The sequence below is a fragment of the Oncorhynchus clarkii genome, chromosome 23 (genome assembly GCF_045791955.1).
Source record: "Oncorhynchus clarkii lewisi isolate Uvic-CL-2024 chromosome 23, UVic_Ocla_1.0, whole genome shotgun sequence".
NCBI classification, from domain to species: domain Eukaryota; kingdom Metazoa; phylum Chordata; class Actinopteri; order Salmoniformes; family Salmonidae; genus Oncorhynchus; species Oncorhynchus clarkii.
This window is the reverse complement of record NC_092169.1, coordinates 37,597,172-37,624,696: the sequence shown is the minus strand read 5'-3', so window position 1 is coordinate 37,624,696 and position 27,525 is coordinate 37,597,172. Positions and strand designations below refer to the sequence as shown.

The window sequence follows — 27,525 nt, the reverse complement described above, 5'->3', positions numbered from 1 at the left end:
CCTGTGTGTTGTGTGTGCAGGCTGCTATTATTTGTTAATGTTGTAAGAACGTTATGTGTGTGTTGTAATAATGTAATGTGTTATGTGTTCAGGTGTGAGATCACGTCCAGAGAGTACTGTGACTTTATGAAGGGCTACTTCCACGAGGAGGCTACTCTCTGCTCCCAGGTGGCCTGTCTGGATGATGTGTGTGGCTTGCTGCCTTTCCTCAACCCTGAGATCCCAGACCAGTTCTACAGACTCTGGCTCTCTCTATTCCTCCATGCTGGGTGAGACTGGAACTCCCCCAGAATCATCCGTCATGGTGTTGTGTCTTTTTCAGGATTTCTCCCGCATTACTAATGTATAACGTGTGTGTGTGTGTGTGTGTGTGTGTGTGTGTGTGTGTGTGTGTGTGTGTGTGTGTGTGTGTGTGTGTGTGTGTGTGTGTGTGTGTGTGTGTGTGTGTGTGTGTGTAGGATCCTGCACTGCCTGGTGTCGGTGCTGTTCCAGATGACCATCCTGAGGGACTTAGAGAAGCTGGCTGGCTGGCTGAGGATTTCTATCATCTACATTGTCTCTGGAATCACTGGAAACCTGGCCAGCGCTATCTTCCTCCCCTACAGAGCTGAGGTAAATACTGTAGATACACTGTACCGTAGATACCTACCCTACAGAGCTGAGGTAAATACTGTAGATACACTGTACCGTAGATACCTACCCTACAGAGCTGAGGTAAATACTGTAGATACACTGTACCATGATACCTGCCCTACAGAGCTGAGGTAAATACTGTAGATACACTGTACCATGATACCTGCCCTACAGAGCTGAGGTAAATACTGTAGATACACTGTTCCATGATACCTACCCTACAGAGCTGAGGTAAATACTGTAGATACACTGTTCCATGATACCTACCCTACAGAGCTGAGGTAAATACTGTAGATACACTGTTCCATGATACCTACCCTACAGAGCTGAGGTAAATACTGTAGATACACTGTTCCATGATACCTGCCCTACAGAGCTGAGGTAAAATACACTCCCGCTCCCACTCTCCCTTCCTCCCCAGGTGGGTCCAGCAGGCTCTCAGTTTGGTATTCTGGCCTGTCTGTTTGTTGAGCTGTTCCAGAGCTGGCAGATCCTGGAGTGTCCTTGGAGGGCTTTCACCAAGCTGCTGTGTGTCGTCCTCTTCCTGTTCTCCTTTGGCCTGCTGCCCTGGATAGACAACTTCGCCCACATCTCCGGATTCATCTCTGGACTCTTCCTCTCCTTTGCCTTCCTGCCATACATCAGGTGAGAAGTTTGTTGATTTCGTGAAATGTTTAGTTTGTTTGGATGTGAATGCTTTGACCAATACATGACTCGGTTGTTGGGTTGAAGTTGCTTGGAGTAATTAGGGGGATTTTATTATTACTACACATTGGCAAATCATCGTCACTATCTGATTATATGATCTATTCTTATTATTTCCAGTTTTGGCCGTTCGGACATGTACCGTAAGCGTGTCCAGATCTGTGTGTTCCTGTTGGTGTTCCTGGGTCTCTTCTCAGGGCTGGCTGTCCTGTTCTACGTCCACCAGGTCAAGTGTGAGTGGTGTGAGTACCTCACCTGTATTCCCCTCACTGACAAGTTCTGTGACAAGTACGACCTCAACGCCCACCTCCACTGACCAGGCCTTTGACCATGCAACTATAATGACTAGATTGGACATTCTCAAAGAAGTATAGCCTCATGCACCAGGATAGCAGGACACAAGTCTGGTGAACAAGACTTAAAGCAACGTCACGGCATGGACCGGACCGGCGGAAATATTTGGTGTAGCATTCAGGACATTGGACGTGAAGATTGCCAATCTTGGAAAAATGAACTGATAACGGTTTATCTTAATAACTGTTGAACTGTTGATCTGTCTCCATTCGGTTTTGTTTATATGGACATTGCTAGCGAGTGACCGGTCACTTTCAAAGCATAAAGACAGAGAGAGGTGGAAGGGGGTAATATGTGACTGTTTTGCCTTGACACTGATCTCACTCCCCTCTCTTCTTATTAAAACTGTGCCAACACCACCACCTTGTGGCCATCAGACCACACAACAGCCACTGACTCCACACACAGTTGTGGATGGATTTTGTTTTGTATTTTTCTACACAAGTCATAAAGCCAACTAAGAGTTTTATTGGATGACCTCAGACAGGAAGATATATGAAAAATATATGAAAATATATGTTTAGTACTGTAGGATGACTGCCTCTGGTGCCTTGGTTATTAATGTCAAGTCTAGGTCTAAATCTAGGTCCAAGTCTAGGTCCAAGTCTCAAATGGCACACTATTCCCTATACAGTCAACTTATTAGTGCACTATATTGGGTCTATTCTCTTTATAGTGCACTACGATTTGAAAAAGTAGTGAACTACATAGGGGATAGGGAATAGTGTTCCATTTGAGATGTGCTCTATGTTAGACTAGACAAACCACTTGTAGCTTAACATGTACTGTATACTGCTGTCTAAGAGTGGTGAGTGTTTGGGGGGTAGCGTTTTAGCTACCTGCTTATCTGTACCTGACAATACAGCAACACAAACTGAAGCTTTCTGTGTCCACTTTATTTCTGTTGTGTGAATGTGTCTTGTTGCACATGCATGTTTCCCCCATTAGAGGGCAGAGTTTTCCCCAGAAGAGAGCAGAGTCTCCCCCAGTAGAGGGCAGAGTTTCCCCCAGTAGAGGGCAGAGTCTCCCCCAGTAGACGACAGAGTCTCCCCCAGTAGAGGGCAGAGCCTCCCCCAGTAGAGGGCAGAGTCTCCCCCAGTAGAGGGCAGAGTCTCCCCTAGTAGAGGGCAGAGCCTCCCCCAGTAGAGGGCAGAGCCTCCCTCAATAGAGGGCAGAGCCTCCCCCAGTAGAGGGCAGAGTCTCGGGACCAAAGGGAGGTAAGGGGGCATGAGTAAGTGGCTTCCATCAGGGACATGTCACATAAGATGCATATCTGATGCCTTCCTATATAAGCTTCAACAAACCTAGTCTAAATGGCTGTTGAAGTAATAATACTCTGTGTTATCAACATTGTCTCTGCCAGAGGATATGTAGGCTAATGTCGACTAGAGACCCCATGTTGTTCCATGGCTCTGGCCTCTCATGATTTCAGTGTCTGATATGTTTATTCCACACAACTCTTAATGGTGCACGTCAATACCTCTCTTTTGCTGTTTACTAATCCTCTCTTCACCAGTCACCAGCCCCTTCCCACACATTCACTCACTCACACGCACACACACACACACACACACACACACACACACACACACACACACACACACTATAATTTATGGGGCACTTCAAGTCCTCTCTTTTGTCGTTCACTAATTCTCTCTTCCATCCCCCTCTCCTTGATTCACCAGCCCCTTCCAACACACACACACACACACACACACACACACACACACACACACACACACACACACACACACACACACACACACACACACACAGAGAGTCTGTAATTGAGTGTTAATTAGTATGTACACTCAAGCTTCCTGTTGAAGGAAAGCTGATTATGACAAACCCTTATTTGCAGCCAATGTATAATAGCTACATAGTATGTTTAGGGCTTATTCCACGAATCTCACCTTACAGATGCTTCTCCACCTATAGATTGTATTTTATTTAACTAGGCAAGTCAGTTAAGAACAAATTCTTATTTACAATGACAGCCTGCCAGAAGTGCCTTTTGCGGGGACGGTGGCTTTGATTAAAAATAAAATAAAAATATAGTACAAAACATAAAGACATAAAGAGAGACCCAAGACAACAACATAGCATGGCAGCAATACATGAAAACACAGCATGGTAGCAACACAACATGGCAGCAGTACAACATGGTAGTAGCACAAAACATGGTACAAACATTACATGGTACAAACATATTGGGCACAGACAACAGCACAAAGGGCAAGTCAGAACTGTCATGTTCCCACCTGTCACTAGAGGGCGGCAGAGATGTCCTAGAGACATTAACAACACTCAGGTGTGTCCTATTTACTCATTATGATTTCCCTGTTAAAAGAAGTGTGTTTTCTGTTGTCCTTTGCTGAAGCTTACATTGTGTGCTGTGTGCTTTTGTCTCCTGAGTGAGTTTGAGACTTAGTGTTTGTTGTTTTCCCAGTGTTACTGTGATCCTTCCATTACTGTTTCTCAGTAAAGTATTATGTTTATCCTTAACTTCTCTAGGGTAGGAGGCAGCATTTGGAATTTTGAATGAAAAGCGTGCCCAAATTAAACTGCCTTCTTCTCAGGCCCAGAAGCTAGGATATGCATATAATTGGTGGATTTGGGTAGAAAACACTCTAAAGTTTCCAAAACTGTTTAAATAGTGTCTGTGAGTATAACAGAACTGATTTGGCAGGCGAAAACCTGAGAAAAATCCATTCAGGAAGTAGGATTTTTTTGTTGTAGTTTTCTATTCAATGCCTTTACAGTATCCGTTGACTTAGGACTCAAATTGCAGTTCCTATGCCTTCCACTAGAAGTCAACAGTCTTTAGAAATTGTTTCAGGCTTGTATTCTGAAAAATTAGGGAGTAAAAGCAGTCTGAATGAGTGGACCCTGCCGTGTCACAGAGCTTTTTCATGCTCGCGACCGAGAGAGTGCCTTTCTTGTTTACCTTTTATATTGACGACGTTATTGTCCGGTTGAAATATTATCGATTATTTAGGCTAAAAACAACCTGAGGATTGAATATAAACATCGTTTGACATGTTTCTATGAACTTTACGGATACAATTAGGATTTTTCGTCTGCCTGCTGTGACTGTGTTTGAGCCTGTAGATTACTGAAGAAAACATGCGAACCAAACGGAGGTTTCGGATATAAAGATAAACTTTATCGAACAAAATGAATGTTTATTGAATAAATGAATGTCTTCTGAGTGCAACCATATGAAGATCATCAAAGGTAAGTGATTAATTTTATCTCTATTTCTGACTTGTGTAACTCTTCTACTTGTCTGGTTACTGTTTGTAATGATTTTTCTGCTGGGCGATGTTCTCAAATAATCGTAAGGTATGCTTTCGTCGTAAAGCATTTTTGAAATCTGACACCGTGGTTGGATTCACAAGAAGTTCATCTTTAAACCTATGTAAAATAGTTGTATCTTTTCTGAATTTTTATAATGAGTATTTCTGTATTTGAATTTGGCGCTCTGCAATCTCACTGGATGTTGGCCAGGTGGGACGCTAGCGTCTCACATACCCTAGAGAGGTTAACCGCTGATTCTTTGTCTGGTCTCTTCTCTGCACCTGGGTCCAACCTCACCATGTCACAGCAAGCTTCAGCCTACAACATGGACCCAGCAGAGATCATTGTTGTAACCCAATGTTGTAACCCAACATTCTTGAGGAGCACTGCTGGGGTGGCAGCAAGAACAACTCTTCCTGACATCAGATACCCTCCGGGCACTTACCGACTCCCTCCAACCACAGTCTAACCCCAACACAGGAGCAGGAAATGCCCGAGTCTCATCATCCAGTGCTACAGGTGTCGCCGTAGTTCCTCCAGGGAACCCAAGATCCCAGCCCCCGAGTAGTATGACGGCCACCCGGGAAGATGCAAGGGGTTCCTCACCCAGGGATCTCTGGTGTTTGAGCTACAGTCCTCCTTGTTCCATAATGGTCGGGCCATGATCGCTTACATAATCTCTCTACTCTCAGGCAAGGCCCTGGCGTGGGCAACGGCGGTGTGGGAACAGCAGCCACCATCCTGCATCTCCATATTAGCCTTCACTGCCAAGCTGTGACGAGTCTTTGACCCCACAGTCGGCGGATGAGAAGCGGCCAGCCGACTGTTCATTCCGCCAAGGGGCCAGACCAGTGGCTGACTTCGCCATTGAGTTCCACACCCTCGCTGCCGAGGCACTGGTCACCGCTTTCCACCAGGGGTTGTCTAGCTCCATCAAGGATGTACTGGCCTCTCAGTAACTGGGGGAGGATCTCAAGTCCCTGATAACCATGGCAATCAGGATCGACAACCGCCTCCGAGAACGCATGAGATGGCGCTTTTTTGACACCACCCCAGTATCCCGGTTTCCTGAGCAACCCAAGCCCCCCAAAGCCAGCATTGAGGAGCCCATGCAGCTGGTACGCACACGTCTGAGCCCACAGGAGTGTGACAGGTGCATGAGTGAAGGCTGCTGCCTGCTACAGATGTCTCGACCATCTCTGTGCTACCTGCCCAGAGCTGACGGGAAATGCCAGGGCTCGCCAGGACAAGGGGAGATCCTGACGAGCTCGGCTACCCAGTCACCGTCTGTGACTACCCGCAACCCTCCATTGGGACAACCATCAGCACCAGATTCAAGCCTTTGTGGACTAAGACCCCACCTAGAGCCTTGCTGCGTCCCCCTGCATCCATTGAAGACCAAGACTTCTCCACTCTCCCTCCCGAATACTTAGAACTCCCGGAGGCCTCCACCCTCCCTCCTCATCGTCCATGTGACTGCGCCATATAACCCCTACCCAGTTCCACCCCTCTCCGTGGCCGTCTTCACTCCCTCTCGATCCCTGAAGCTGCAGTCATGGACAATTTCATCCGGGAGTTGCTGTAGGCAGATTTCATTCGCTCCTCAACATCCCCAGCTGGTGCATGTTTCTTCTTCATGGGAAAAAAAGGATTGTGGTCTGTGTCCCTGCATCGACTACCGAGGGCTGAACAGGATCACGATTAAGAACCATTACCCCTTACCCCTGATGTCTGCTGCCCTGGTGCTAGCCCAGGGGGCCCAAATCTTTTCACCAAACTGTACCTCTGAAACGCCTACAATCTGGTGAGAATCAGGAAGGGAGATGAATGTAAAACTTCCTTTAACACCCCTAGTGGCCACTGAGTATTTAGTCATGCCATTCAGATTATTGAACTCACCAGCAGTCTTACAAGCATTGGTCAATGACACTCTTAGGGATATGTTGAATCGGTTTGTCTTTGTTTACCTCGACGACATCCTGATCTTCTCCAAGGCCCTTTCGGAACACACCCCTGCACTTCCGCCAAGTCCTGAGATACCTCCTGCAGAGTCAACTATACGTCAAGATTGAGATGTGTGAGTTCCATGTTCCATCCCAAGTCTCTTTCCTGGGCCACATTATCTTTACTGTAGGCATCTAAATGGACCCTGTTAATAAATCCTCTTACTTCTACCCCCTCCTTTTTCGAACATTCTGTTAAAAATCGCGCAACTTTTCAGCGTCCTGCTACTCATGCCAGGAATATAGTATATGCATATGATTAGTATGTTGATAGAAAACACTCTGAAGTTTCTAAAACTGGTTAAATCACGGCTGTGACTATAACAGATCGTGTGTTTCATTGAAAAACGCAAGAAAAACTGCTCTCTGAAAGCTAAAAATAATTTCCATAAGTCACTTCCATGAGTTGTTAAAAGAGGACACAATTTAATATCGACCTGCATGCAATTCATACAAATTCCACACGATGTCGCCATTGTCGTCATTTTCAATTGAATTAATTGTTGGAAAATCCATCTATCTGGCATCCGTTTCTTCCAGTCTTCACCCGGATGTTGTTAATGTGGACATTGGCAGCCATTGATTTGCAAACGAGGAGCTATTGAATATACATTGCCCTGTAATCATTTTGATAGATTATAAACGTTTACTAATACCTAAAGTTGGATTACAAAAGGATTTCGAAGTGTTTTGTGAAAGTTTATCGTCGACTTTTTTAATTTTAAAAAATTACGCAGCGTTTAAAAACAATGTTTTTTTCTGAATGACACAGCTTCCATACAAAGCTATTTTGGGTATATATGGACCGATTTAAACGAAAAAAAGATCCAATAGTGATGTTTATGGGGCATATAGGAGTGCCAAGAAAGAAGCTCGTCAAAGGTAATGAATGTTTTATATTTTATTTCTGCGTTTTGTGCTGCGTCGGATAAGCAGAGTCTTTGTTTACGTCGCATTCAGGCATTTTCAGGTGGTGCATGCTATCAGATAATACCTTCTCATGCTTTTGCCGAAAAGCATTTTAAAAATCTGACTTGTTGGCTAGGTTCACAACGAGTGTAGCTTTAATTCAATACCCTGCTTGTGAATTTTGATCAAGGTTTGAGTTGTAACGAGTACATTTAGCATTTAGCGTAGCGCATTTGCATTTCCAGGTGTCTACTTGAGACATCTGCGTCTCAAGTATAGTCAAGAAGTTTTAAGGTTAGTGTGGTCACTGACTGGCCCTGTCCCGCCTCAATCAAACAAGTCCAGCGGTTCCTCGGGTTTGCTGATTTTTCCAGATGTTATATTCGGAACTTTGGTGTGGTGGCAGCTCCTCTCACAGCCCTAACCCCAAGTCCCAGAACCGTTTTAGCTGGACCCCTGAGGCTGACAGGGCATTCATGGAGATTAAGGGATGTTTCACCTCCGGACCCATCCTCGTTCATCCTGATCCTACTCTTCTCTTCGTGGCAGAGATGGACACCTCAGACACCGGAGCAGGGCCGGTCCTTTCACAGCGGAACAAGGGGGACAAGAGAATGCACCCATGTGCTTTTCTTTCCAAGCGGTTCTCTCCAGCAGACCGCAACTATGATGTAGTTGTAGCTTGGCAGTCAAGTGGGCCCTTGAGGGGTGGAGACACTGGTTGGACGGGCACCTCATCCTTTCGTGATCTGGACGGACCATAAGAACTTGGTCTCCATTCAAGAAGCCAGGAGGCTGAACACTCGCCAGGCAAGATAGGCTCTATTTTTTAACATGATCCAAGAATCATAAAGTAGTTGCCCTGTCCTGCCAACACAATGTTTCTAACGAGGAGAGGGACTCCGAACCCATCATCCCCAGCTCCGGCATTGTGGCTGTTCCACATGTGCCCAAAGCAAGTCCACCTGGTCCCACCTGTCCGTAGACTTTATCACAGGGTTACCTCCATCTCAAGGGCTTCCCACTATCCCGGTGGTCATTGATCGGTTCTCCAAGGCAGCCCATTTTATTGCCTTACCCAAGTTGCCCTCAGCGAAAGAGACCGCTGATCTCACAATTACTGATGTCTTTCGACTACACAGACTTCCCCAGGACATTGTCTCAGATCGTGGGCCCCAGTTCTTCGCACGGAATTGGAAATCCTTCTGGGGGATTCTCCTCTGGATTCTACCCACAGTCGAATGGCCAACCAGGAGCTGGAGAATTTCCCCCGCTGTTTCATTTCCACCAAGGCCAGCAACTGGAGCCCGTTCCTCGTCTGGGCGAAGAATGCTCACCCCCCGCCCCCATTTCCTGAACAAGAAGCCGAAACGGGGTGCCATCAGTCAAGGCGTTCATTCGACGATCTCTCTGCACCTGGATCAGAGCGCGATATTTCTTCCTCCGCTCATCTGCCCGACACCAACACAAGGCAAACCGGTACCGAAGACCTCTTCGGCTCCTCCTACCGGGTCAACGAGTGTGGCTGTCAACCCGTGATCTTCCCTTAAAAGGTGGACTCGTGGAAACTCGCTCCAGGCTACATAGGACCATTCAAGATCCTGAGTCGCATCAACCTGGTCACCTATCATCTCCAGCTTCCCAGGTCTATGAGGGTCTGTCTATTCCTTCCATGTATCCCTTCTCAAGCTGGTAAGGACCAGTCCCTTCTCTCTCCCCCCTCCGCCCCCTCGTCGATGTTCCCCCGGCCTACACTGTCCGGCGTCTGTTGGAGGCTCGTCTGGTCCGAGGCAACCTGCAGTACCTGGTGGACTGGGAGGGCCACGATCCCGATGAGCGTGCGTGGGTGCCTGCCCGCGACATTCTGGATCTGGGATGTTGCTGGCTGGAGCCGCCCTTAGAAGGGAGAGTACTGTCATGGTTCCACCTGTCACCAGAGGGCGGCAGAGACCATCCTAGAGACATTAACGACTCTTCCATTACTGTACAGTAAAGTAATCCTTAACCACTGATTCTTTGTCTGGTCTCTTCTCTGCACCTAGGTCCAACCTCACCATGTCACAACAACTGTCAGTAAGAGTGTCCATGATTGAGTCTTTGAACGAAGAGATGGAGATAAAACGGTCCAGTTTGAGTGTTTTCTGCAGCTCGTTCCAGTCGCTAGCTGCAGCAATACATATGAGATGAGTAATGCAAAATATGTAAACATTAATACAGTTACTAGTGTTCCATTTATAAAGTGGCCAGTGATTTCAAGTCTATGTTTATAGGGCAGCAGCCTCTAATGTGATAGTGATGGCTATTTAGCAGGTAAACTAGTGATTAGAGCGTTGTGCCAGTAACCGAAAGGTTGCTGGATCAAATCCCCGATTGCCGAAGACATTGTTGTCAATTTATGGTAGCCCGCCGCACCTCTCTGATTCAGAGGGGTTGGGTTAAATGCGGAAGACACATTTCAGTTGAATGCATTCAGTTGTACAACTCACTTCCCCCTTTTCCTTAACAATCAGATGACATTGAGATAGAAGCTGTCTCTCAGTCCCTGCTCTGATGCACCTGTACTGACCTCGCCTTCTGGATAATAGTAGTATGAACAGACAATGGCTCGGGTGGTTGTTTTCCTTGATGATCTTTTTGGCCTTCCTGTGATATCGGGTGCTGTAGGTGTCCTGGAAGGCAGGTAGTTTGCCCACAGTGATGCGTTGAGCAGACCACACCACCCTCTGGAGAGCTCTGCAGTTGCGGGCGGTGCTGTTGCCGTAGCGTTTTAAGTGCCAAGCCAAATTTCTTCAGCCTCCTGAGGTTGAAGAGGCACTGTTGCGCCTTCACCACACTGTCTGTGTGGGTGGACCATTTCAAATCGTTAGTGAAGGAACCCCGAGGAGCTTTTCACCTGCTCCACTGCGGTCCCGTCGATGTGGATAGGGGCGTGCTCCCTCTGCTGTTTCCTGAAGTCCACAATCAGCTCCTTTGTTTTGTTGATTTTTGGGTGAGAGGTTATTTTCCTGGCATCACACTCCCAGGGCCCTCACCTCCTCCCTGTAGGTTGTCTGGTCATTGTTGGTAATCAGGCCTACTACTGTTGTGTCGTCTGCAAACTTGACGATTGAGTTGGAGGCGTGCGTGGCCACGCGGTCATGTGTGAACAGGGAGTACAGGAGGGGGCTGAGCACGCATCCTTGTGGGGCCCCAGTGTTGAGGATCAGCGAAGTGAAGGTGTTGTTTCCTACCTTCACCACCTGGAGGCGGTTCATCTGAAAGTCCAGGACCCAGTTGCACAGAGCAGGGTTCAGACCCAGGGCAGCGTTCTCTCGTTCGCTCTCTCTCTCGCGCTCCCTCTCTCTCGCGCTCCCTCTCTTTCTCTCCCGTTCTCAATTTCAATTAAATTCAATTCAAGGGCTTTATTGGCGTGGGAAACATGTGTTAACATTGCCAAAGCAAGTGAGGTAGATAATATATAAAGTGAATATATAAAGGGAAATAAACAATAAAAATGAACAGTAAACATTACACATACAGAAGTTTCAAAACAATAAAGACATTACAAATGTCATATTATATATATATATACAGTGTTTTAACAATGTACAAATTGTTAAGGTATACAAGGGAAAATAAATTAGCATAAATATGGGTTGTATTTACAATGGTGTTTGTTCTTCACTGGTTGCCCTTTTCTCGTGGCAACAGGTCACAAATCTTGCTGCTGTGATGGTACACTGTGGAATTTCACCCAGTAGATATGGGAGTTTATCAAAATTGGATTTGTTTTCGAATTCTTTGTGGATCTGTGTAATCTGAGGGAAATATGCCTCTAATATGGTCATACATTGGGCAGGAGGCTAGGAAGTGAGGCTCAGTTTCCACCTCATTTTGTGGGCAGTGAGCACATAGCCTGTCTTCTCTTGAGAGCCATGTCTGCCTACGGCGGCCTTTCTCAATAGCAAGGCTATGCTCACTGAGTCTGTACATAGTCAAAGCTTTCCTTAATTTTGGGTCAGTCACAGTGGTCAGCTATTCTGCCGCTGTGTACTCTCTGTGTAGGGCCAAATAGCATTCTAGTTTGCTCTGTTTTTTTGTAAATTCTTTCCAATGTGTCAAGTAATTATCTTTTTGTTTTCTCATGATTTGGTTGGGTCTAATTGTGCTGACGTCCTTGGGCTCTGTAGGATGTGTTTGTTTTTGTGAACAGAGCCCCAGGACCAGCTTGCTTAAGGGACTCTTCTCCAGGTTCATCTCTCTGTAGGTGATGGCTTTGTTATGGAAGGTTTGGGAATCGCTTCCTTTTAGGTGGTTATAGAATTTAACGTCTCTTTCCTGGATTTTGATAATTAGTGGGTATCGGCCTAATTCTGCTCTGCATGCATTATTTGGTGTTCTACGTTGTACACGTAGGATATTTTTGCAGAATTCTGCGTGCAGAGTCTCAATTTGGTGTTTGTCCCATTTTGTAAAGTCTTGGTTGCTGAGCGGACCCCAGACCTCACAACCATAGAGGGCAATGGGCTCTATGACTGATTCAAGTATTTTTAGCCAAATCCTAATTGGTATGTTGAAATTTATGTTCCTTTTGATGGCATAGAATGCCCTTCTTGCCTTGTCTCTCAGATCGTTCACAGCTTTGTGGAAGTTACCTGTGGCGCTGATGTTTAGGCCAAGGTATGTATAGTTTTTTGTGTGCTCTAGGGCAACAGTGTCTAGATGGAATTTGTATTTGTGGTCCTGGTGACTGGACCTTTTTTGGAACACCATTATTTTGGTCTTGCTGAGATTTACTGTTAGGGCCCAGGTCTGACAGAATCTGTGCATAAGGTCTAGGTGCTGCTGTAGGCCCTCCTTGGTTGTTGACAGAAGCACCAGATCATCAGCAAACAGCAGACATTTGACTTCGGATTCTAGTAGGGTGAGGCCGGGTGCTGCAGACTTTTCTAGTGCCTGCGCCAATTCGTTAATATACAGTGCCTTGCGAAAGTATTCGGCCCCCTTGAACTTTGCGACCTTTTGCCACATTTCAGGCTTCAAACATAAATATATAAAACTGTATTTTTTTGTGAAGAATCAACAACAAGTGGGACACAATCATGAAGTGGAACAACGTTTATTGGATATTTCAAACTTTTTTAACAAATCAAAAACTGAAAAATTGGGTGTGCAAAATTATTCAGCCCCCTTAAGTTAATACTTTGTAGCGCCACCTTTTGCTGCGATTACAGCTGTAAGTCGCTTGGGGTATGTCTCTATCAGTTTTGCACATCGAGAGACTGACATTTTTTCCCATTCCTCCTTGCAAAACAGCTCGAGCTCAGTAAGGTTGGATGGAGAGCATTTGTGAACAGCAGTTTTCAGTTCTTTCCACAGATTCTCGATTGGATTCAGGTCTGGACTTTGACTTGGCCATTCTAACACCTGGATATGTTTATTTTTGAACCATTCCATTGTAGATTTTGCTTTATGTTTTGGATCATTGTCTTGTTGGAAGACAAATCTCCGTCCCAGTCTCAGGTCTTTTGCAGACTCCATCAGGTTTTCTTCCAGAATGGTCCTGTATTTGGCTCCATCCATCTTCCCATCAATTTTAACCATCTTCCCTGTCCCTGCTGAAGAAAAGCAGTCCCAAACCATGATGCTGCCACCACCATGTTTGACAGTGGGGATGGTGTGTTCAGCTGTGTTGCTTTTACGCCAAACATAACGTTTTGCATTGTTGCCAAAAAGTTCAATTTTGGTTTCATCTGACCAGAGCACCTTCTTCCACATGTTTGGCGTGTCTCCCAGGTGGCTTGTGGCAAACTTTAAACAACACTTTTCATGGATATCTTTAAGAAATGGCTTTCTTCTTGCCACTCTTCCATAAAGGCCAGATTTGTGCAATATACGACTGATTGTTGTCCTATGGACAGAGTCTCCCACCTCAGCTGTAGATCTCTGCAGTTCATCCAGAGTGATCATGGGCCTCTTGGCTGCATCTCTGATCAGTCTTCTCCTTGTATGAGCTGAAAGTTTAGAGGGACGGCCAGGTCTTGGTAGATTTGCAGTGGTCTGATACTCCTTCCATTTCAATATTATCGCTTGCACAGTGCTCCTTGGGATGTTTAAAGCTTGGGAAATCTTTTTGTATCCAAATCCGGCTTTAAACTTCTTCACAACAATATCTCGGACCTGCCTGGTGTGTTCCTTGTTCTTCATGATGCTCTCTGTGCTTTTAACGGACCTCTGAGACTATCACAGTGCAGGTGCATTTATACGGAGACTTGATTACACACAGGTGGATTGTATTTATCATCATTAGTCATTTAGGTCAACATTGGATCATTCAGAGATCCTCACTGAACTTCTGGAGAGAGTTTGCTGCACTGAAAGTAAAGGGGCTGAATCATTTTGCACGCCCAATTTTTCAGTTTTTGATTTGTTAAATTTTTTTTAAATATCCAATAAATGTCGTTCCACTTCATGATTGTGTCCCACTTGTTGTTGATTCTTCACAAAAAAATACAGTTTTATATCTTTATGTTTGAAGCCTGAAATGTGGCAAAAGGTCACAAAGTTCAAGGGGGCCGAATACTTTCGCAAGGCACTGTATATGTTGAAGAGGGTGGGGCTTAAGCTGCATCCCTGTCTCACCCCACGACCCTGTGTGAAGAAATGTGTGTTTTTTGCCAATTTTAACCGCACACTTGTTGTTTGTGTACATGGATTTTATAATGTTGTATGTTTTACCCCCAACACCACTTTCCATCAATTTGTATAGCAGACCCTCATGCCAAATTGAGTCAAAGGCTTTTTTTAAATCAACAAAGCATGAGAAGACTTTGCCTTTGTTTTGGTTTGTTTGGTTGTCAATTAGGGTGTGCAAGGTTAATACATGGTCTGTTGTACGGTAATTTGGTAAAAAGCCAATTTGACATTTGCTCAGTACATTGTTTTCATTGAGGAAATGTTCAAGTCTGCTGTTAATGATAATGCAGAGGATTTTCCCAAGGTTACTGTTGACGCATATTCCACGGTAGTTATTGGGGTCAAATTTGTCTCCACTTTTGTGGATTAGGGTGATCAGTCCTTGGTTCCAAATATTGGGTAAGATGCCAGAGCTAAGGATGATGTTAAAGAGTTTTAGTATAGCCAATTGGAATTTGTTGTCTGTATGTTTGATCATTTCATTGAGGATACCATCAACACCACAGGCCTTTTTGGGTTGGAGGGTTTTTATTTGGTCTTGTAACTCATTCAATGTAATTGGAGAATCCAGTGGGTTCTGGTAGTCTTTAATAGTTGATTCTAAGATCTGTATTTGATCATGTATATGTTTTTGCTCTTTATTCTTTGTTATAGAGCCAAAAAGATTGGAGAAGTGGTTTACCCATACATCTCCATTTTGGATTGATAATTATTTGTGTTGTTTGTTTAGTGTTTTCCAATTTTCCCAGAAGTGGTTAGAGTCTATGGATTCTTCAATTACATTGAGCTGATTTCTGACATGCTGTTCCTTCTTTTTCCGTAGTGTATTTCTGTATTGTTTTAGTGATTCACCATAGCGAAGGCGTAGACTCAGGTTTTCCGGGTCTCTATGTTTTTGGTTGGACAGGTTACTCAATTTCTTTCTTCAATTTTTGCATTCTTCATCAAACCATTTGTCATTGTTGTTCATTTTCTTCGGTTTTCTATTTGAGATTTTTAGATTTGATAGGGAAGCTGAGAGGTCAAATATACTGTTAAGATTTTCTACTGCCAAGTTTACACCTTCACTATTACAGTGGAACGTTTTACCCAGGAAATTGTCTAAAAGGGATTGAATTTGTTGTTGCCTGATTGTTTTTTGGTAGGTTTCCAAACTGCATTCCTTCCATCTAAAGCATTTCTTAATGTTACTCAGTTCCTTTGGCTTTGATGCCTCATGATTGAGTATTGCTCTGTTTAAGTAGACTGTGATTTTGCTGTGGTCTGATAGGGGTGTCAGTGGGCTGACTGTGAACGCTCTGAGAGACTCTGGGTTGAGGTCAGTGATAAAGTAGTCTACAGTACTACTGCCAAGAGATGAGCTATATGTGTACCTACCATAGGAGTCCCCTCAAAGCCTACCATTGACTATGTACATACCCAGCGTGCGACAGAGCTGCAGGAGTTGTGACCCGTTTTTGTTGGTTATGTTGTCATAGTTGTGCCTAGTTGGGCATATGTGGGAGGGAATGCTGTCACCTCCAGGCAGGTGTTTGTCCCCCTGTGTGCTGAGGGGACAACTGACAACAACTTTCTCTAAGACAACTGAGGGGGGCACAAAGTGCCATTAAACTCAACCAGCCTCTCTCTTCCCATCCCCAATACTCCCCTTCCTCTCTCTTCCATCCATGGCCCTATAGAGATGCTGATTAGATTTTAAGTGGGCTATACCTCTCTTCTCCCCTCCCCTGTCTCTCCCAGACCTCTCCTGCTCCTCTCCTCATCAGCCAACGAGATGACCTCTGTGTGATTAGCAAGCTAGACTGTGTCATATGGATCAAAGAGAGGAACATGCTGTCTGGCCTTTTTATCTCTCTCTCTGTCTCCTCACTCACTCACTCACTCACTCACTCACTCACTCATTCACTCACGCAATTCAATTCAATTTTCAATGTAAGGGATTTATTGGCATGGGGAACATGTTAACATTGCCAAGCAAGTGAAGTAGTAAATTAACAAAAGTGAAATAAACAATACAAATTAACAGTAAACATTACATTCACAAAATTTCCAAAAGAAAATACATTTCAAATGTCATATAATGTGTAAATAGTTAAAGTACAAAAGGGAAAATAAATATACATAAATATGGGTTGTAATTACAATGTTGTTTGTTCTTCACTCTTGCTGCTGTGATGGCACACTGTGGTATTGCACCCAGTAGATATGGGAGTTTATCAAAATGGGGTTGGTTTTCAAATTGTTTGTGGATCTGTGTAATCTGAGGAAAATCTGTGTCTCTAATATGGTCATAGCATTTGGTAGGAGGTTAGAAAGTGCAGCTCAGTTTCCACCTCATTTTTGTGAGCAGTGTGCACATAGGCAGATCTGGCTCAAGAGAAAGGCTAAGACATTCTTTCTCAATAGCAAGGCTATGCTCACTGAGTCTGTACATAGTCAGAGCTTTCCTTAAGTTTGGTTCAGTCACAGTGATCAGGTATTCTGCCACTGTGTACTCTCTGTTTAGGGCCAAATAGCATTCTAGTTTGCTCTGTTTCTCTCTCCCTCTCTCCACTCTAATTAAGTAAATGTTCTTATTGTAAGGACATTTGTCATTTTTCACCCTTATGCATACCCACTTCAATCACACCTTCCATGGAATAGTCATAATGGAAATGTTATGTCTGTCTTTCCAATCCTAAACCATTGTCTTACGTCAGATAGCTCAACACAGTGTTGAAGTACTCCAGTCCAGAACTCCACTTGACTTTTACCCCCAAGCCATAAGACTCCTGAACAGGTAATCAAATGGCTATCCGGACTATTTGCATTGTGTGACCCCCAACCCCTCTTTTTACGCTGCTGCTACTCTCTGTTTATCATATATGCACTTTAACTATACATTCATGTACATACTACCTTAATTGGCCCGACCAACCAGTGCTCCCGCACATTGGCTAACCGGGCTATCCCACCCACCAACTCCTCTTTTACGCCACTGCTACTCTCTGTTCATCATATATGCATAGTCACTTTAACCATATCTACATGTACATACTACCTCAGTCAGCCTGACTGTCTGTATGTAGCCTTGCTACTGTATATAGCCTGTCTTTTTAAGGTTGTTTTATTTCTTTACCTACTTATTGTTCACCTAATACCTTTTTTGCGCTATTGGTTAGAGCCTGTAAGTAAGCATTTCACCTGTTGTATTCGTGACAAATAAACTTTGATTTGACTTGTCCAGTAGTGATGTCAGAAGGTCTTGCTTAGTTCACTGCAGTAGCTACTGTATTAGCTAGTTAGTCCTACTAATGTGCAACACCGTAAGTCAGCTAGCTTTCTATATTATGAAATGTTGCTTCAAAGATTGATGGACCGCAGCTTTTAGCCTATCAAGGGACTCCCGACTTGACTTGGGAACTTGGATAGATGGATAAATGGATGGATAAATTGATGGATGGATAAATGGATGGGTGGATGGATAAATGGATGGATGGATAAAGGGATGGGTTGATAGGTGGATGGATAAATGGATGGATGGATAAAAGGATGGGTTGATAGATAGATGGATAAATGGATGGATGGGTGGATAAATGGATGGCTAAACAGATGGTTTGATAGATAGATAAATGAATGGATGGATTGCTAAATGGATGGGTAAATAGGTGGATGGATGGATTATAGATAGATGGGTTGATAGATGGATGGATGATAGATAGATGGATAAATGGGTGGATGGATGAATTGCTAAATGGGTGGATGGATGGATAAATTGATAGATGGATGGATATGGGCAGGCGGGCAGGCACTGCCACCCTGGCTGGAAAGCCGACCCTGAAACTGGACCCTGACAGCTGCTCGGCAGGTGGTCACTGACAGGCTCTCTCTCTCTTCATTCTGCCTTGAGTAACACACACACACACACACCAGGCCCACAGGCCCCCAGGCTCTTAGCCCAGGTGAGGGGGATGGGAGGTTAAGTGAGGAGGATGGGAGGTTAGGTGAGGGGGATGGGAGAGAGTCCACAGTGCACCTGTCTGAGCCCACCTCCAATGACACGGCTGATTGTGAATAATGGTAGCCTGAATCACACATGGCCTATCCGCCACCTGTTCTGTGACTGACTGGCCCCCTTCCTCCTGGCAGAAAGAGAGAAAGCGAGAGAGCAGTCTAATACACTGAGCTAATAGCATCCACACTTGTTCCTGGTCCATCAGACGGGTGTGTGGTTCTCTTGGTTTGTTGTGGTTGTGTGACTGCCTGGGCTCCTGGTCGATCAGAGGGGTGTGAGGTTTGCCCTATCAACTCCAGATTACATCTGCTCTTTAAAAAACACCTTCCTGTCCCGCTGTCCCCCTCCTTTCCTACTCCTCTCTCCCCTCACCTGTCAGCTCCAGACCCCATCCTGCCAAGGCCCTGTGTCCCCCAGCAGCCCTGCAGAAGTCTCCCCTTCCTGATCTCCTAAGCCCCCTCTCTCTGGTCCTCTCTCTCTAATTACATGCACACATGCAAACACACACACACACACACACACACACACACACACACACACACACACACACACACACACACACACACACACACTCTCTCTCTACTCGTTAGGTTCTCTTTAACAAGGCTGGTTCCATGAATGCCCCCTCTCTCTCAAGGTCTCTCTAATGGTTGGTTTCTCAAAGGGATGTGGGTGGCCTTTATAGGACAGGTGCATTCTGGGTAAGGTCAGGGATTGTTATTATAGCTACGGGGTGGAGAGGAGAGGAGAGGAGAGGAGAGGGAATCAGTGTACTAATATATTCACATCCTTTCAAACACACAGGTAATTCACCACGTTTAACCAGATAGAGAAAGTAGAAATATTTCCATCCATCATGATGGATGACGTCACTCCAGAATGCAATGTCCACATGACCTCTTGTTCCAAAGAACTAGAATGTCTTGTCCCCCTGTGCTGTGTTCTATTGACTGTACTGTGTGATGGGTCAACAGTTGTGAGGAAGCAGGCAGCCATTGTTATACTATGTGTCTTGGTAAAACACACCTGTTTAATCAGTAAACAGGGCAAGTAGAGGCCTGCCTGGACCAAGGATCAGCCCGTATCACTGGTCAGGGCCTAATGTATTGTCCCCTTCTGACTCAGCACTGGGAACAGAACAAACACACACGCATGCATGCACTCACACACAAACGGTTGCGTTGCACACACGCATGAAGGCTACTGTAGATTTGGATGAATGATCATATTGTTATTGGTTTCAAATCACCCTACATCACTATACTGAATGTGTGAGAGCCAGGATCAGCCAGTCCCCATCACATCCTCAAGTGATGATTGAAGTCATATTTCTCATCAATCATTATCATCAACAGCATTATCAGATGGGCTGAAAGACCATGACATATTATTTAATCCCCCCCTTGACTTGACTTAGTGACATACACAAACTGTGCAAAACATTAGGAACAACTTCCTAATAACGAGTTGCACCCCATTTAGCCCTCGGAACAGCCTCAATTCGTCAGGGCATGGACTCTACAAGGTGTCGAAAGCTTTCCACAGGGATGCTGTCCCATGTTGACTCCATTGCTTCCCACAGTTGTTTCAAGTTCGATGGATGTCTTTTGGGTGGTGGACCATTCTTGATACACATGGGAAACTGTTGAGTGTGAAAAACCAAGCAGCGTTGCGGTTCTTGACACACTCAAACTGGTGCACCTGGCACCTACTTCCATACCCCGTTAAATCTTTTGTCTTGCCCATTCACCCTCTGAATGGAGCACATACACAATCCATGTCTCATTCGTCTCAAGGTTAAAACATCCCTCTTTAATCTGTCTCCTCCTCTTCATCTACAGTGATTGAAGTGGATATAACAGGTGACATCAATAAGTGATCATAGCTTTCACCATTTACCAAACAGATGATTCGGGGTACTTATTTGTCACCAATCAGCTCACATTGTAAATAATCTATCTTGTCTCTTTTGTTTTTCGTCTCTTCATGTCTTCTCTCTCCATTCTCTTGTACCCTTCATCACTCCAGAGCTCAGATCCATAGATTATTATTGACCCCATCACATGAAGACACAGCCAGACTGAGGATCATCAAGCCCTGAACAGTCCAATTCTGTTTCCAGAGTTGTAGCTGTACTGTGTGTCTGTTGTGGGTGGCAGGGTTTCTGTCAGAGCCTGGGTCTCCTGATGATTGCCCACCATCCACAACAAATTAGCTATAGTTTCTGCAGATTCTCTTTTAGGGTAATTGCAGGCTAGGTAAATTGTCAGTGACAGACGCCGTAAAACTCAATATCTCAAACAGAGTGAAGGGTGTAGTAAATAGGTGTACTGTACTGGGCTTTGAATACTGCACCTGCAGTATTCACCTGTCCGCCTGCAGTACTCACTTGTCCGCCTGCAGTACTCACCTGTCCTCCTGCAGTACTCACCTGTCTGCCTGCAATACTCATCTGTCCGCCTGCAGTACTCACCTGTCTGCCTGCAATACTCACCTGTCCGCCTGCAGTACTCACCTGTCTGCCTGCATTACTCACCTGTCCGCCTGCAATACTCACCACTTGCAGTATCCGCCTGTCCACGTGCAGTATCCGCCTGCAGTACTCACCACCTCCTGCAGTACTCACCTGTCCACCTGCAGTACTCACATGTCCACGTGCAGTACTCACCTGTACACCTGCAGTACTCACCTGTCCACCTGCAGTACTTACCTGTCCACGTGCAGTACTCACCTGTCCACCTGCAGTACTCACCTGTCCACCTGCAGTACTTACCTGTCCACGTGCAGTACTCAATATTAGGGAGGTGTTAATGTTTGGTACAGTAGGTGTATGTAATTTAACAGGCACTTTTATCTAAAGCAACCTAAAAAAATATATAGGTGACCCTGGGAATCAAACTAACTTTCCAGGCATTGCAAGAGCCATGCTCTACCAAATGATCTATAGAGGACCACTCATAAAATCTGTGGCTAGTTGATTCAAGTGCTGGGCTGGAACAAAACAGTGCAGCCCTGAGGATACTCAGGACTTGAGAAACACTCTGCTGTGACATGATTTACAGTCAATTAAAAGTCAAAGTGATTAGATTGTTTTTACAGGAACCACGGCCTTCTGAAACAGTGAAACAGACCATCTCAAAGCAACTACAAACCACAGTTATGTTGTATCTGTTTCTTATCGATTTCTGGTTGTGAGCAGGAAGACTCCCACCTGTATTGGCAGCCTGCCTGTCCCTTAAATCACATACCTTAAACGTCTCTCCCTTCTGTTTGCTATTTAGCTATCAGACACCTGCGTCAACAACCGTTGATTGGGAGTCTTCCTCCAGGGGACAACAAAGCAGAACAACTCTTCCTGTTCAGCTGGAGCAGTGATAAAGAAGAAATGTTGAGGTACAGATATGACCTGGGTTGATACAGTACCAGACCTGGGTCAAATACATATGTCAAATAGTGTCAAATATGTATAATACAAGTATTTGAGGTGCCCCTTGGTTTAGTTCCAAAAGTGCAAACTCCATTCTATTTCATTGGTTCCATTGCACTGGGCAAAACTAACCAAGCACAACTCAAGTATTTGACCTTATCCATTGATTTAGGTTTGGTAGATATAAAATTACTATTGCGCGGTGTTTGTGTATTTGGTCTGATAACGCATGACGAGGGAATTATTATCCTAGCTAGCGTTGCCACTATCCTTCAACTCTGACAGGCTTTGTAACATCACCAGGGCAAGCTCAGGCTTGCTCAGTCAGCCCTCCCAAGGTCTGAGGCACAAGGAAACACACACAAACACACACACACTCCTCCAATCACAGACAGATCCTGTCAGTGCCCAGCGACAAAATTACAGCACACATTTGATGGAGTGTGGCTCTTCAGACCAAGCAATCATCTTTTGCCTTCATCAGCTATTAAAGAGGCCTAGACCCTCCTACCAACCTGACTGATCTCCAAAACCACACAAAGGAGTCACTTCTAACCCATTTGTCTCAACTCCCCCACACAACTCCACAATACACTGTATTCACAATTCACATTCATGCCATTGGCACACTGACTCTGTACACCATTGATGAAAGAAAGAGAAAGAGCTAGAGAGCGTTCACAGTCAGCACACTGACACAATATCAGATCACAGCAAAATCAGTCTACTTGAACAGAGCAGTACTCAATCATGAGTCAGCAAAGCCAAAGGAACTAAATAATATTAAGAAATGCTATAGATGGAAGGAATGTAGTGTGGAAACCTACAAACAAATAATTAGGCAACAACAAATTCAATCAGTTTTAGACAACTTCCTGGACAAAACTTTCCACTGTAGGTGTAAACTTGGCAGTAGAAAACCTAAACAGTATACTTGACCTCTCAGCTTCCCTATCAAATCAAAAAATGTCAAACAGAAAACTGAAGAAAATTAACAATGACAAATGGAAATTGAGAAACCTATCCAAACAAAAATGGAGAGACACAGAAAACCTGAGTCTAGGCCTTCACCATGGTGAATCACTAAAACAATAGAAAAATACAGTACGGGAAAAGAAGGAACAGCATGTCAGAAATCAGCTCAATATAATTGAAGAATCCATAGATTCTAACCACTTCTGGGAAAATTGGAAAACACTAAACAAAAAGAGATGGAGATATATGGGTAAACCACTTCTCCAATATTTTAGTCCCTATAATAAAACAGAAAAAAATATATACTTCATGATCAAATACAAATCTTATAATCAACTATTAAAGACTACCAGAACCCACTGGATTCTCAAATTACATTGAATGAACTACAGGACAAAATAAAAACCCTCCAACCCAAAAGGGCCTGTTGTGTTATAAATTATAAAATATACAGACAACAAATTCCAATTGGCTATACTTAAACTCTAACATCATCCTCAGCTCTGGCATCTTCCCCAATATTTGGAACCAAGGACTGATTACCCAAATTTGACCCCAGTAACTACCGTGGGATATGAGTCAACAGCAACCTTGGGAAAATCCTCTGCATTATCATTAACAGCAGACTCGTACATTTCCTCAATGAAAAATATCAAATTGGCTTTTTACCAAATTACCGTACGACAGACCACGTATTCACCCTGCACACGCTAATTGACAAACAAGCCAAACAAAGGCAAAGTATTATCATGCTTTGTTAATTTCAAAAAAGCCTTTGATTCAATTTGGCATTTGGGTCTACTATACAAATCAACGGAAAGTGGTGTTTGGAGAAAGACATGCAACATTATAAAATGTAAGATATACACAATGAAATAAACAAACAACAAGTGTGCGGTTAAAATGGTCAAAGAAAACACATTTGTTTCCACAGGGCTGTGGGGTGAGGCAGGGATGCACCTTAAGCCCCACCCTTTTCAACATATATCTCAACAAATTTGCGAGGGCACTAGAACCGTCTGCAACACCCAGTCTCACCTTATTAGAATCTAAAGTGAAATTGTTTGCTGATGATCTGGTGCTTCTGTCACTAACCAAGGAGGGCCTACAGCAGCACCTAGATCTTCTGCACAGATTCTGCCTTTCCTGGGCCCTGACAGTAAATCTCAGTAAGACAAAAAATAATGGTGTTCCAAAAAAGGTCCAGTCGCCAGGACCACAAATACAATTCCATCTAGAAACCGTTGCCCTAGAGCAAACAAAAAACAATACATACCTCGGCCTAAACATCAGTGCCACAAGTAACTTCCACAAAGCTGTGAATGAGCTGAGAGACAAGGCAAGAAGGGCCTTATATGCCATCAAAAGGAACATAAAATTTGACATACCAATTAGAATCTGGCTAAAAATATAGAACCCACTGCCCTTTATGGATGTGAGGTCTAGGGTCCGCTCACCAACCAACAATTCACAAAACGCGACAAACACCAAATTGATACTCTGCATGCAGAATTCTGCAAAAAATATCCTCTGTGTACAACGTAAAACACCAAACAATGCATGCAGAGCAGAATTAGGCAGATACCTGTTAATTATCAAAATCCAGAAATTACTTGTTAAATTCCACAACCACCTAAAAGGATGTGATTCCCAAACATTCCATAGCAAAGCCATGACATACAGAAAGATGAACCTGGAGAAGAGTCCCCTAAACAAACTGGTCTTGGGGCTCTGTTCACAAACACAGACCCCACAGAGCCCCAAGACAGCAACACAATTAAACCCAACCAAATCATGAGAAACAAAAAGATAATTACTTGACACATTGGAAATAATTAACAACAAAAAAAACAGAGAAAATTAGAAGGTTAGACAGGCTGTGCACACTGCCCACAAAATGAGGTGGAAACTGAACTGCACTTCCGAACCTCCTGTCAAATGTTTTTATTTATTTCACCTTAATTTAACCAGGTAGGCTAGTTGAGAACAAGTTCTCATTTGCAACTGCAACCTGGCCAAGATAAAGCAAAGTAGTTCGACACATACAACAGCACAGAGTTACACATGGAATAAACAAAGTTACAATCAATAATACAATAGAAAAATCTATATACAGCATGTGCAAATGAGGTAGAATAAGAGAGGTAAGGCAATAAATAGGCCATGGTGACGATGTAATTACAATATAGCAATTAAACACTGGAATGGTAGAATGAGCAGAAGATGAACGTGCAAGTAGAGATACTGGGGTGCAAAGGAGAAATATAAATAAATAAATAAATATAGTATGAGAATGAGGTAGATTGGATGAGCTATTTACAGATGAGCTATGTACAGGTGCAGTGATCTGTGAGCTGCTCTGAAAGCTGGTGCTTAAAGCTAGTGAGGGAGGTAAGAGTCTCCAGCTTCAGTGATTTTTGCAGTTCGTTCCAGTCATTGGCAGCAGAGAACTGGAAGGAGAGGCGGCCAAAGGAAGAATTGGCTTTGGGGGTGACCAGTGAGATACACCTGCTGGAGCGCATGCTACCTGTGGGTGCTGCTATGGTGACCAGTGAGCTGAGATAAGGCGGGGAAGGCTAGGCAGAATACTGCCCCCTTTGGAGGAATTGCGTGCCCATAGTAAACTGAAAAAAAATCTGTCCAAAATTGCTAATATATGCATATAATAATTATTATTGGATAGAAAACACTCTAAAGCCTCTAAAACCGTTGGAATTATGTCTGTAAGTATAGCAGAACTCGCAGGCATTCTTCCAAACTAGTTTTGTGATCATGAAAGTTGGGGCAACTTTGACGTGATCGCCCCCACCCTTCCCAACCAGCTATGGATCTGGGGACACTTTCTATGTCTTCCACTAGATGTCCTCATTCAGTAGAGCGTTTAATCGTTCAAGTTTTGGCCCTATGGGAGTGAATTGAGTGAGTGTCGCGAGAAAATACCTGTGCGTTAGGGCGCGAATTGGTCCCATCCATTCCTTTGTTCCAGCACTCCGGAGGAGAACTAACAATGACCGGTTGAATTTAAAATTGTTTTGTACGTTTAGAACATCCTAAAGCTTGATTCTGCACTTAGTTTGACCTGTTTAGTCGACATATAATATGTAATTTTGAAGTTTTGATGCGCAACTTTTCGGGACCAGAGGACATTTTGGGTGCATTTCAGCTGATATTGTTAGCAGATGCTAATACAAAGACACAAGACTTGAAACCAAACAATGTTTTGGGTAAGTATGAACCCTTCCAGTACATTCTGAACGAAGACCATCAAAGGTAAGGGAATATTTATGCTGAAATTGTGTGTTTCTGTTGACTCCAACATAGCGGAGAAATATTACTTATGTCTGAGCGCTGTCTCAGAATATTGAATAGTGAGCGATTTCTGTAACGTTAAAAAGAAATGTAACAGAGCGATTGCATTAAGAAGCAGTGTATCTTTTTAACTATATGTAGAACATGTATATTTAGTCGAAGTTTATGATGTCTATTTACGTTACCTTGCGGCGCTACCTATATTTTCTGCAGACATATTTTCTGAACATGAATTCAATGTAAATGGACATTTATGGATATAAATGGCATATTATTGAAAAAAAAAAAGTACTGTGTAACATGTCCTATTACTGTCATCTGATGAAGATTTTCAAAAGGTTAGTGAATGATTTATTTTTTAATCCTGCTTTTATAATTTTATATTTTCTGGGACAAAATGGCTGCCTCTTGTCTTCGTTTCGGTGGTGGTCTAATATAAATATGTGGTGTGTTTTCGCCGTAAAACATTTAAAAAATCTGACATGCTGGGTAGATGAACAAGGTGTTTATCTTTCATTTGAGGTATTGGACTTGTTAAAACCTGTTGATGCCAGGAGTTCCTCTAGAGGAACGCCACCCCCCCCGTTCGGCGCATGGAACGCAAAAATATTCTTAGAAATATTTAACCTCCACACATTAACAAGTCCAATAGCTCAAATGAAAGATAAACACCTTGTTCATCTACCCAGCATGTCAGATGAAAATCTTCATCAGATGACAGTAATAGGACATGTTACACAGTACATTTTTTTTTTTCAATAATATGCCATTTATATCCATAAATGTCCATTTACATTGAGTTCATGTTCAGAAATTACTCAAAAATGTCCGCAGGAAATCTAGGTAGCGCGGCAAGATAACGTAAATAGACATCATAAACTTTGACTAAATATACATGTTCTACATATAGTTAGAAAGATACACTGCTTCTTTATGCAACCGCTTTGTTACATTTCTTTTTAACGTTACAGAAATCGCACACTATTCAATATGCTGAGACGGCGCTCAGATACAAGCTACATTTCTCCGTAATGTTGGAGTCAACAGAAACACAGATTTAACTTCTTGATTCTACTTGAGACGCAGATGTCTCAAGTAGGCACCTGGAAATGCAAATGCGCTACGCTAAATGCTAAATGTACTCGTTAAAACTCAAACCTTGATCAAAATTCACAAGCAGGGTATTGAATTAAAGCTACACTCGTTGTGAACCTAGCCAACAAGTCAGATTTTTAAAATGC

The 27,525-nt window shown here is 43.8% G+C and overlaps 1 protein-coding gene across 1 annotated transcript in view; it reads left to right on the top strand.

Moving 5' to 3' along the window:
- Nucleotides 1-2,571, top strand: part of LOC139381388 (inactive rhomboid protein 1-like) — a 101,134-nt gene extending 98,563 nt beyond the window's left edge. Inside the window, exons 14-17 of the mRNA XM_071124875.1 lie at nt 93-269; nt 459-612; nt 1,055-1,278; nt 1,459-2,571. Of these exons, the coding sequence (XP_070980976.1) occupies nt 93-269; nt 459-612; nt 1,055-1,278; nt 1,459-1,654 (751 nt within the window). The 3' untranslated portion in view covers nt 1,655-2,571. The remainder of the gene's footprint in view (nt 1-92; nt 270-458; nt 613-1,054; nt 1,279-1,458) is intronic.
- Nucleotides 2,572-27,525: the final 24,954 nt, after the last annotated feature.